General features: G+C 39.1%; 1 protein-coding gene across 1 annotated transcript; it reads right to left on the minus strand.

Moving 5' to 3' along the window:
• Positions 1–747: 747 nt before the first annotated feature.
• LOC131257974 (uncharacterized) lies at positions 748–4,200 on the minus strand. The gene is made up of 2 exons (XM_058258971.1): positions 3,727–4,200; positions 748–1,703 (listed from the first exon to the last, which is right to left on the minus strand). The coding sequence occupies exons 1-2, from the start codon at positions 4,050–4,052 to the stop codon at positions 866–868; spliced, it is 1,164 nt and encodes a 387-aa protein (XP_058114954.1). The 5' UTR covers positions 4,053–4,200; the 3' UTR covers positions 748–865.
• Positions 4,201–12,776: the final 8,576 nt, after the last annotated feature.

Below are 12,776 nucleotides of genomic sequence, written 5' to 3' on the forward strand. Positions count from 1 at the left end.
ACATGTACTGAAGGAAATGATGAAAACTGACAGATGTGTTCATCCAATGGGTTTGATTTGATTTGATTTTTTAAAATACAATCCAAACATGGTAGGGACAACTATATGGTGGGCCTCGATTTATATATACACACACACACACACACACACATATCATGAGGCCACGTGTGTGTGCAGAGAGATGGCTCTGCCATAGTTCCTTCTTCAACCTCTACCTTATCATCTTCCGAGAAGGGAAGCAATCGATCAACAAGAACGGCTTGGAAATTGAAATTGAAACATGGATTCTGACGTCCGAAGTTTCAAAGAAAGTGCATTGGAAATTGATTGCAAGCTAAGAGGAAGAGTCTTACACGAAGTGGGCCTTAACAAACCACTTACAGACTGCTGTATACGTTCCAAACCCTGATTGAGAAGCTTGGCCATCAGGCCTTACATTACAAACCAAGTACGGCCTTGGGCAGAGACTTCAAAGCCTGATGGGCCAGCCCAGCCCATCGACAGCCTTAGTTGAGCCTAACTTTGAGTTTTTTGTTTGATTAACAATCAAGCTGGAGTTGGACCTAGCATTAGGGCCCACTGGGCCAGGGAGACACTTAAAAGAAAAAGGAAAAAAAAAAACAACAGAAGGCTACATTGAAATACTTTTACCAAATCAGTTTCTCAAATGATTTACTAGAACTCCCATGCAAACTAACGATAACTAAAACAACGGATCAGATTAGATAAAAAAGTGGGCCATACCAATTAGACAATCCAATACACCACTTACAACTCTCCATATAAATTTTACATCATTAACACACCAGTACACACTAATGGAATTTAGAGTCCTGAAGTAAATATGAAACATATATAAAACAAACTACTCCCATTTGGATTGAATCAGATGAGTGTGATTAAAATCATAAGTTAGAACCAAACTCCCATCCATCCTTCTCAAAACAAACCTCTCCACTAACATATAACAACCAAACTTCCTCCATCCATTCACTCCTCCAAACTCTTCCACCCTCTCCACCTTCAAATCTCTCTCATTCCCATCAATCCAACCTCCTCTACAAGCTTCCCATTTCATTCTATCAACAACTGCCATACTCAATCCCACACCCATGCTATTAGGTGGACCACTTAACCACATCACCCCATCAACCACACGTGGGATGGCTTCCTGACTAGAGACCATTGCGGTCTCCCTTCGCACAGTCGTGTTCACTACCACGGCATTTTGTTCAGTGCTGTGGTTCTCACATATGTGGATCTCATCCCACATCTGTTCAAGATACATTTCATAAAACATGGACTTTCCTATTTGATCTTTTGAGCTAGTACCATCTTCCACAATGAACATGAAAGGGATATACCACTTTCCTACTACAGTGCTCGCAGAATGCTTGTTAGAGATTGGGAAGTCGAATGTTGGAAGACGGGCGCGAAGAGAGAGATCAATGCCGTGAGCCTCGCCTAGTTGGAAGTCATGGGGAGTTTTTGTGTATACTTCCCACCCTTTTCTTCTCAAGAACGATGGAGGGAACCCGTCTGGTGCAACGGATTTGGCGACGAAGCGACCACTACGTCGGCGAATGATCTCTACCTGCTGATACATATCCCTGTAGTCTAGGGGTCTGGGCTTCACATCATTGACACACATGCAAAAACAGCATTTGCGCATATCCTCCTCCTTTGAACATGTGCATGCATTCCTGAAAATCCCATCAAAACATGCTGTTAGAAATGCTGAGGTCCTGCTTAACACATACAAATTCATGAATTGGGCAATTTTAAAATCATCGCAGTCAAAAAATGCAGCAGTTGATATGGGTGAATCCAAACACACCTTAAAAGGATTTCCAACATATGTGCAAGATACAAATCATTCATAGCTTTGCATAAAAACACTTGCGCACAATCAATTGAAGCAACTCAAAATCATAAAAGAAAAGAGCGAAACCAAAATCAAAAATCCAAAAGGAAAAAAAAAAAAAGAAGAAGAAGAAGAAGAAGAAGAAGAGAGAAGTCACAAGAGGCACAGAGATTTGGTTCGACAATTTAACTATGTCCATTGTGTGCATCAATTGTGTTATGTAGGGTCCACCACAACGATGCACTGGTACATGAATCAATCCAGCTAGCCCATTCATTTGGTGGAACATACTAATACGGTTCTGCACATTTGCTATGTTATACAGATCAGATAAACAAATACAAAATCAAGGGCTAAGCTGTGCCAGGAACATACAAAACCTTACCTAGCCATGCTAGGACTGGTCAAGTACTAAATGGGTCTAGCGGCTACACTTGACCAATCACCACAGTACCAGGCTGCATCCTGGCTCATGACTGTTTTAAAAGAAAAGAAATCTGTAATTTTGGAATCTCTACTCATTCGGAAAGATAAGCCATGGAATGGGACTCCTTTTTCTTCTACTGGAATCGTTATTTAAAATTTGGAAAAAACTCAACTCAATCAGATTTCACTAAGGAGTTGTTTGGATGGTAGTAAATGGGGTAAGTAATAAATGATTTACTAGCAAATCATTTACTACTTGTGTTTGGATGTTCTAATTTGTGAGTAAATTATTTACTACTTGTAAATGATTTATTAGCAAAGCCTCCTTCTTATTTACCAATAAAAAGGGAGTAATTTCATTTACCAGTAAATGAGAAAATTGCAACAGCTCTATTTTTTCAAATGATAGCTTATAAATTAGATTTCATTTACTATTTACAGGTTATCGAAACACGGTAAATAATTTATTGATAAATTATTTACAACTTAAAGTCAAACAAACTGGCTGTAAATCATTTACAACCTTTAAGTGATTTACTAGTAAGTCATTTACAACATAAACCATTTACCACCATCCAAGCGACCCCTAAGACCTTAATAAAAGCTCGATCTAGTCATTACTCAGTTAGGACAAAAAAGAACTTGACAAGATTCTCGATTAGGCACAACTTGACATATTATATATCATTTAAACTTCTTAAATATTTTGAAAAAATTTAGAAATCCACGGTTAATTTTGAAAAACTTACCTAATTTATTGGCTACTAACTATGCTATTTGCCAAATATACTTATGCACTAATTAAGTAGAAACCTAGATAAACTATTCGAGGCATAAGTACCGGAAGCAAAACCTTTTACAATCCCAACAAGCACTTAAATGAGGAAAAAAAAAAAAAAAGAGAGAGAGAGACAAAAGGCATGAGTATCTTTAGATGAGTTTTTGGAACTCTAACAAAAGCAGAAATTCCAAAAAGAAATGAAAATGAAAAACACAAACAACTTTCCTCTCAGAAATTATCTTCCCTAAGAAAGAAAGAAAAAAAAGGATGCTGGTTGAAAGAGGGATTACTCCTACTTTGATTAGGACCGTGGTTTTAAATATCAATTGTCACCATATGATAAACAATTACTTATCGTGTATCAAACAAAAATATCAAGAAGGAAATAAAAAATACATATTTGGTTATTTACTTAAAGAAATATTAACCTTATTTATCAATAAATTTAAGTATTTTTTAGTTGTAAAAACCAAATATATACAATACAATATACATTTTTAATATCTTTTACTTACTAAAAATTCACACAAGGCATATCCACGGTACAAATAGGTAGTAGAATTTTTTATTTTTTATTTTTTCATCTTTTCTGATCCATTCTATTTTATTTTTAATTGAAATAAACACCAAATAAAATTAAAAATAACTGAATTACCCTTTGTATTTCCCAGATGCATGTATGACGTAGTATCGATTGGAAGACAAGGGCTGATCAAGAACTGGGATGAAGTATGATTTATCGCTGTACACCATCGTATTCTGACCATGTTGCTGGATGTAGCGGACGGTCAGGATCTTGTTCTGAGGGAAAGGTAGGTTTCGGATCTTAGTATCTTTACACAACCCCCAACAACACGTCGCCTCCGCCTCATATTCTTCATCGGCGACCACCAAATAACCGGAATTGGGACCTTCTGGTGGCGGCGTAAGGACACCTTCAGTAGATTTTGAGTAGATTGAAAGAGGCCTTGTCACATACATTCTTGTAATTTCTATCGAAGGCTCTTCAGCTGTATTATCTTTCACTTCTTGTTTATTTCTTGTTAGCTAAGAAATATAAAGGCATGGAAGTAAGAAGATCTTGAATATTTCGATTAAACTATGTTTGGACAGCCAATACCATTGCCCTGAGTTTCTCATGCTTTATAATAGATTTTTGCCCGAAGACGACTCAAGGAATTATTAGATCTGGATTCGGATTGCATACCCACCCTATTACTATTGGACTGTACTCTCTGGGCCTACCATGGTGTATGTATTTAATCCATGCCGTCCATCCATTTTGGATAATTATTTTTAGGGTATGTGAGTAAAAAATGAGGCAGATCCAAATCTCACGTGGGACCACTGAAGGAAAATAGTGGTGATTGAAAGCTCACCATTAGAGACTTACTAGGGCCCACTGTAATTTTTTTACTTTCCATCCAAGCTGTTGATTAGGTCACACAGATGTGGATGAAGGGAAAAAACAAATATCATATTGATCTAAAACTTTTGTGGGTCCCAAGAAGTTTTTAATTGTGTGTTCAATCACTACTGTTTTCTGTGGTGTGGTCCGCCTGAGATTTTTATTTGAAATTTTTTTAGTACTTAAGCTAAAATGAGATGGAAAAATGAATAGACGGTATGGATAGAATAGATGCATCATGATGTGTTACTATAGACTTTTAGCAGCACCAAGGTCGGCACTGGAAAGGTGCCTACGGAACCGACTGGAAGAGAGATGGCTGCCCATGTTTCGTGCTTCCAGCTCTACCTTATCATCTTCCGACGAAGCGAGGACGTGGAGGACGCGGATTAGATACTGATAAGTTCAGTCACCAAATCCCTACTGAAGTGACGTCACTAATATCTGTGGACCCACCATGATGCGTGTGTTGTATCCATACGGTCCATTCATTTGGAGAGATGTTTTATGGCATGAGAAAAATAATGAGATAGATCTAAAGTTTAAGTAGGCCAAACCATAGAAAAAATTGGAGACAATGACATCCACCTTTCACAACTTCTTAAGGGCCACAGAAGTTTTCGATCAAGTTGATATTTTTTGCTTTTAATTCATCTATCTCTATGTTAATTTATGAATAGGTTGGATCTAAAAAGAAAATACATCATGGTGGGCCTCATAAATGTTTCAGCAAAAAGTGTAATTGATCCCGCAGTTTTTTGTAGTCGGACCATTTAACTTTAGATATATCTCATTATTTTTCTCACGCCATGAAATGAAATCCACTGATGGTTTGGACGGTAGGGTAACAGTATATGCATCAAGTCCATGGTGGCGTCACTTCAGTAGTGGTTTGGCTGCTCAAGATTTCAGCATCTAATCCGCCACCGAACGTGGATGGGACGTCCATTAGCTATGACAGGCTGAGTGGCTGGCTACCGAAGTGACGTTACCAAGTTCCATATAATCCGAAGAGTCATTTTACGGTTAGATCCAAAATAAAAAATAAAAAAGTCAAATCATCTCATTATTTTTCTCACGCCATGAAATGAAATCCACTGATGGTTTGGACGGTAGGGTAATAGTATATGCATCAAGTCCATGGTGGCGTCACTTCAGTAGTGATTTAGCTGCTCAAGATTTCAGCATCTAAACCGCCACCGAACATGGATGGGACGTCCATTAGCTATGACAGGCTGAGTGGCTGGCTACCGAAGTGACGTTACCAAGTTCCATATAATCCAAAGAGTCATTTTACGGTTAGATCCAAAATAAAAAATAAAAAAGTCAAATCATCTCATTATTTTTCTCACGCCATGAAATGAAATCCACTGATGGTTTGGACGGTAGGGTAACCGTATATGCATCAAGTCTATGGTGGCGTCACTTCAGTAGTGGTTTGGCTGCTCAAGATTTCAGCATCTAATCCGCCACCGAATGTGGATGGGACGTCCATTAGCTATGACAGGCTGAGTGGCTGGCTACCGAAGTGACGTTACCAAGTTCCATATAATCCGAAGAGTCATTTTACGGTTAGATCCAAAATAAAAAATAAAAAAGTCAAATCATCTCATTATTTTTCTCACGCCATGAAATGAAATCCACGGATGGTTTGGACGGTAGGGTAACAGTATATGCATCATGTCCATGGTGGCGTCACTTCAGTAGTGGTTTGGCTGCTCAAGATTTCAGCATCTAATCCGCCACCGAACGTGGATGGGACGTCCATTAGCTATGACAGGCTGAGTGGCTGGCTACCGAAGTGACGTTACCAAGTTCCATATAATCCGAAGAGTCATTTTACGGTTAGATCCAAAATAAAAAATAAAAAAGTCAAATCCAAAGCTCCAGTGCTAATGTGGGACAGTAACACTTACCATTAAAAGCTTACGAAGGCCACAAATGTTTTCGATCAAGTTGGTGGGATTTCAAATAAACATCATGGTGGGCCTTAGGATAGTTTCAACGGTAGGAATCACTTTCTCTATAATTTTCTGTGATGGGTCCACTACAGCTTTTATCAGCCTCATTCTCCGACTCATGCCTTAAAATGATATTTTAAAATGTACGAACGGTGTAGACACAAGACAGACATCTTACATAACTGGTTACGTCACTTCATAGCAAGTCTCGCTAGTCAACCGGGGGAAACGGATTGGCTACTCACCTTACTACTAGCCCATGGCTATTGGTCTGTGGGCCCCAACATGATGTATGTGTCTCATCTATGCGGTCCATCCATTTTTCCAGATAATTTTATTATATGAGGCCAAAACTGAGGTAGATCAAAATCTCAAGTGGGCCACACAGTGTTGATTGAACTCTCGCCATTAAAAACTTTTTGGGGCTCCAAAAGTTTTGGATCAAGCTGATATTTGTTTTTTTTTTTTTTTTTTTTTTTTTTTTTGCTTGTCTCCATAGGGGTCTGTGTGACCTAATCTACAGGTTGGATGTAAATTACATTACAGTGGAACTTAGAAGCTTTTTAATGGTAGACATTCAATCACTACTGTTTTCCCATGGTGTGGTCCGCCTGAGATTTTGATCTACCTCATTTACTAGTTAAATTATTACAATGATGTGCAAAAATGTATGGACGGTATGGATAAAACACATTAATCATGTTGGGGCCACAGGGCACCGACTACTAGCCACCTGGCTAGTAGCAGCGTCACTGCCCAAACTGCGTCCGCGATCAACGGCAAAAGTAGGATTTGACAGGAATAGCTACCGGCGCGGACACAGGTTTCCTGCCTGGAAACATAGGTGGAGCCCACTGTGTTGTTTTTTAGAAATTCACGCGGTTTACCCGTTTAGTTTTGTGAGCTCATCATAAGACTTGAGAGCAAAATAGAGCAGGATCATAGACTCAAGTAAGCCAAACTAAAGTAAAAGGGGGGTAGGAAAATTCCTACCGTTGAGCCTCCCTAGGCTCAACAGTGATTTTTACATGCCATCCGTCCTGTTAATAGTGTCATTCCTACTAGGATTAACTGAAAACACAAATATTAGCCTGATTTAAAACTTAAGTGGCCTACAAATATTTCTAACTATGGACGCTAAATCCTCACATTTTCGGCCACAGCATTGGATCTACCTCATTTTTAGACTTTTGTATAAAATGAGCTTACAAAACAGATGAATAATATAAATTTCTCGCAAACATTATGGTGGCCCCACCTAGGTTCCCAATGCTGGAACTTCCTACTAAAGGCTTTCCTAGGAAATCAGCATCCCTCCCACGATGCACCAACAAAATTGACGCAAGGATATATGTGATGAGGTTGATCAACGTCTTCCTCTAAGGATAACTACTTGTAATCCATGGAGCTTATCTGGACTCCTCACATAGACTTCTTGCATCCACGGGTAGAGTTGGCAATCCTGACCCAATCTGGTGGATCCGACCCGATCTGAACCGATCCAACGGCCTGGATCGATGCGGATTGAGTAGGGCAGTCCAAATCCGAAAGATTTTCGGGTCGGGTTTGGATCTATACCTACTCGGACCGATCCGATTCGATTCGATCCGACCGAACCTGATCCGGCCCCATCATCAGGTATGTGTTTCATCCATTCTATTCAACCATTTTACATATCATTTTAGGGCTTCATGTAAAAAAATGATAATGATATAAATCTCAGGTGGACCACACCACAAGAAAACAATAATGATTGGATAGCCACCATTATAATCCTCCTAAGGTCCACTGTACTGTTTATTTGACATCTAATCTATTGATTAGGTCATAAGGACCCAGATGAAAGGAAACGATAAATATTAGCTTGATCAAAAACTTGTATGGCCTCCAAAACGTTTTTAATGGTCAACGTTCATTCAACACTGTTTCCTACAATGTGGTCCACTTGAGAATTCTATACACCTCAATTTTTTTCTCATAACATAAAATGATCTATAAAAATAGATGGAGGGCATAGATGAAACACATACATCATGGTGGGGTCCACAGAGCACCGACCACGAGCCATTTGCTGGTGGCAGGGGGAGTAGGCGAGTAGCCCATATGGCGTCTGCGCTCCTTGAGCTCTAGGCATTCCTCGAGCTCCGAGTTGTATGAACAGTTCAAAGGAGATCAAAGTTATATGGGCCCCACAGTGATGTATTTATTATATCTAAACCGTTCATATATTTTAAGAGATCATTATAGGACATTATCCAAAAAATGAATAATATCCAAAGATCATCTCGACCACACCACAAATAGCAGCAGAGAATGATTTTCACTGTTAAACAATTCGTGTGGTCCACTTGATAGTTAGATCTGTCTTATTTTTCATCTCAAGCCTTAATATGAGCTCACCAAATGGATGGACGGTTTGGATATAACACATACCCCATGATTAGACCCACATAACTCGCTAATGTCGATATAAAATCACAACTGTGCAAGCTGTGCTTGCTTGAAAAGCAAGTCACAATTTCTTGTCATGCAAGTCAAGTTAATGTCCAGTAAAAACATGAATACGTATATGAAAAGTTCTTTCAGAGCTATGTGGGGCCCACCTTGATGTATATATTTTATCTAAGCTGTTCATCCATTTTGACATATCATTTTAGGCCTTGAGCAAAAAAATGACATATATTAAAGGTTGAAGTGGATTACATCACATGAAACAGTTGAATGAAATTCATACTATCCGAATCGTACCCAACTCGATCCGACTCGGTTTCTCTGACCGAGTCGGACTCGGTTCGAGCCAGGCTAATCATGTAGCAAATCGGTTTGGGTCAGGTGACCCGGATTTGGTTCTGGATCGGATCGAGTTCGGGTCAAATCATTGATATTTCGGATCGGATCGAGTTGAACCCAATTCGATCCGATCCGGACCGATGCCCAACTCTATCCACGGGAAAAAAGCAGGAAAGATAGAAATAATATTCTAAAAAATTTGACGATGGTGAACAACAGGGCTTCCTGACGTCATAACATAAAAGGAAGGAACATGCTCAAAGCCATTACAGACTCATTGTAATTTTAGTCACAACAGACCATTAAAAACTAAAAACACTCCCTTAAATAAACTATAATCGTTATCAGTTCAGTATGAATACAAAACACAAGCAAAAGAGTCCCCCATCACGCTATAAGCTTTACCTCTTAGCCCTAGCTAAGAGGTTTAGCCTAGCATGGTCATGCTAAAACCAAGGAAAAATAGATAAATAAAAACAAACATCGTTGTCTTTCTCTTCTACGTGCAAGCCAGCTTCTCTACGTGGAATCCTCCCTCCAATTCCCAAGCTCTCCTTTCCTTGAGCTCTGCCGTCCTTTTCTCCCCTTCTCCAGCTCTCCTGGAACGTTTTTTATAGCTGCTAGGGGCGGTGAAGAGGCTGTCGCAGTAGCTACACACGCGCAGCGAAAACTTTTTCGCAGCAAACTTCGGACCCTTCAAACTTGCCACTTTTCTCGCTTAATCTCTAAAGAAACATCGTCTCTTAGGACGTTTTTAAGTAATCTACATGATGGACGGTTCAGATTTGCCATATGATCAAAGATGATGGGCCACAACCGCCTAAAAAATCAGATTTCGCGGACGTGCATAGCCTTTCGCACGTCCTTCGCTGACGTGATCGGTGGGCTCCACAGAGGTGTTTTAGAGAAAATCCACCCCGTCCATTAGATTAACCTTGAAATTTCGGTCAGAAACGGTTGGTTTTTTAATGTCAATTGACTCAGAACAGAGAAGAAATCATTCAAAAATCAATTTGAACGTTGCAGGGCAGTCCACTTATGGCCTCTGTATCGCCCACGTGTGCTTGCATGGGTACAAACAATCAATATAGGTTTGAAGTATTCATGGCCCTCTACACGATGGACGGCTTGGATCATACATAAGCTTACTCTGTAGGGCCCACTAGCGTCCGCAAAACGGACGCCGTCCGTCCATTACACAGCGCCAAAACGGCAATTGCCGTTTTGGGAAGAAGACGCAGGTCAACGCCTGCTGACCCGCCATACTCGGTTCGGTGCACGGCGGCACGTGTGTACATTATGTACACACGCTGTACATACGGGGCCCACTGTAATGTTTTTGCAAAATCCAATCCATTCATTCAATGAATCTCCCTATTTAAGGCGTTGAGACCCGATTTGAGGTAGTTCCAGATATCAGGTGGGCCCAGAATCAACAGTTTATGGGTTGATCTGTCAGTTAGGGCACTTCCATAGTGATCCGAGGGCTGAAATTTGATATGTACGGTTAATTTATGGACCTCAGGCCATGTATGAAGTTTTGAGCCAACAGATGGCGGGAACTATGTGATCTTGCATTCTTCACCAATTTCGGGCCTCTTTAATGTGAATGGCTTGATTTCCTCGGATCCCTGGCATGTAAATTCTTCAGTCTTGGTTCTCTGAAGTGCATCCCTTGCTCTGGTAACTTCGGAGTGTCAAATTCACGCTTTTAGTGCTATTTTTCAGTTCACACTCCTGATTACATCCTGCAATAAAAACACAATTAAAATATGACATTAAGCATTATCATGTACGTAAAATCAGACAATAACTGGGGTCTGATATGTAATATTTGACCCTCAACAGTTTTTTTATGAATAATGATATTTTTATTTTCTATTAAGTATTTTAGTTTATTTAAATTAAATATAATGACTTTATTTTCCTTTAATAAAAAATAATTTCTTTATAATGTAAAACATTTTCAAACGGGAGATAGGGGCAAATGTGTCAAATTAACATATTTCAGACATTTCAGATGTTTGTTAACAAACATATTGTTTCGAATTCAATACTTAATTTTCAGACTTCGGCCATAATCATCAAACAAGTTTTTTTACTTCAGATTTTAGATTTAGGCTTCATATTTCAAATTCAAGCTTCAGATTTCAGATTCAATCTTTAGACTTCATATTTAACAAATGGGGCCTAAGCTATGTAAGAAATTTCGAAATCAAACTACAACTAAAACTCCTAGAAATCGCAACTTACTATAAATATTAAACTAACTACTTATAGATGGTCGTGATGTCTACTAGTGTGCATGGTTTTTGGCCAAAAATAATAAGTGTCCTATTTGGCCGCACCATGATGTTCCCCAAACTATTCTAAGCACTTTTCATGTTGGGCGTAACTCCTAAAGCCCAACGGATGAAGAATTATACTCAAACTAAAACTTACTATAAATAGTAAAAATGAAATTAAAATAGGAATTCGACGGTTGATCTAATGGTATTTTGCAAATTTGGCATAAGCAACCTGGCATACGGGGGTTGGGTGGCTAAACTAGCTCATCCTACCCCAAAATCATATATGGTATACCCGATGGCTCATTCCGGTTTAAGAGATATGTCTGTTTGAAGTTCTGACAGTCTGGATCAGCTTCGTCTCTGATCTGGCTTTTCTTGGTCCATTTGGGCAATGAAACTGTCCGTGGCCCGCTCTACATCAAAAACTCTATGGGGCCCACCTTGATGTATGTGTCTTATACCACCATCCATCCGTTTTAAAAGCTACTTTTAAGGCATGAACCCAAAAATGAAGCATATCCAAAGCTCAAGTGGTCTATGACACACGAAACAACATGGATTAAACTCCTACACTTTGAAGTTTTGTATGATGCTGATATTTGTGTTTGACATCCATCCAAATCTGTGTGACATTATAAACAGGTTGGATGACAAATTAACATCACTTTAGGCGTTAGAAATGTTTCAATGGATCGTCATTATTCCCACTGTTTCTTGTGGTGTGGTCTACCTCAGATTTGATTATGAGCTCTAAAAACACATGGACGGCGTGGATAAGATACATACATCACCAGTCGAGCTACAAAGTTTACTCCGTCTCGGCACACAATATGCTTCCAAATTGACTATTCAAATTGAAAAACAGATACTGAACGTTGGAATTTACCATTGAAATTGAAACATGGATGCTGACAGGATGCGTCCTACAATGGAAATTGATTCCAACGTCACATTCACCAGGAGGGTGGGGGTGTTTGGATAGTTATATTACTTTACCTAAGCTACTTATGCATCCAATAGTTTAATCTTGGTATCTGCTTATTAGCATTATTACATACAGTATTACTTTATATAAGTTACTTATGCATCCATTGTGTTAATGTTGGACCCACTTTGACCTTGTGTTCATTGTGAACCGTACATTGTGTGGGGGCCTACCTCGTAACATCCTAAAATACTTTTTATAAAATATTTTTTCATAAAATAAAATAAAATATTTTGTTTTCTTTCATAGATCAATGTAACTCAAGTGAGA

The sequence above is a fragment of the Magnolia sinica genome, chromosome 10, assembly GCF_029962835.1.
Source record: "Magnolia sinica isolate HGM2019 chromosome 10, MsV1, whole genome shotgun sequence".
Taxonomy (NCBI): Eukaryota; Viridiplantae; Streptophyta; class Magnoliopsida; order Magnoliales; family Magnoliaceae; genus Magnolia; species Magnolia sinica.

Bases quoted from the DNA above. Each gene is read 5' to 3' on its own strand.
- LOC131257974 (XM_058258971.1), bottom strand. From the start codon at position 4,052: ATGTATGTGACAAGGCCTCTTTCAATCTACTCAAAATCTACTGAAGGT. The intron at 1,704-3,726 runs GTAATTCAGTTA...TGGGATTTTCAG, and splicing joins GCATCTGGGAAATACAAAGG to GAATGCATGCACATGTTCAA.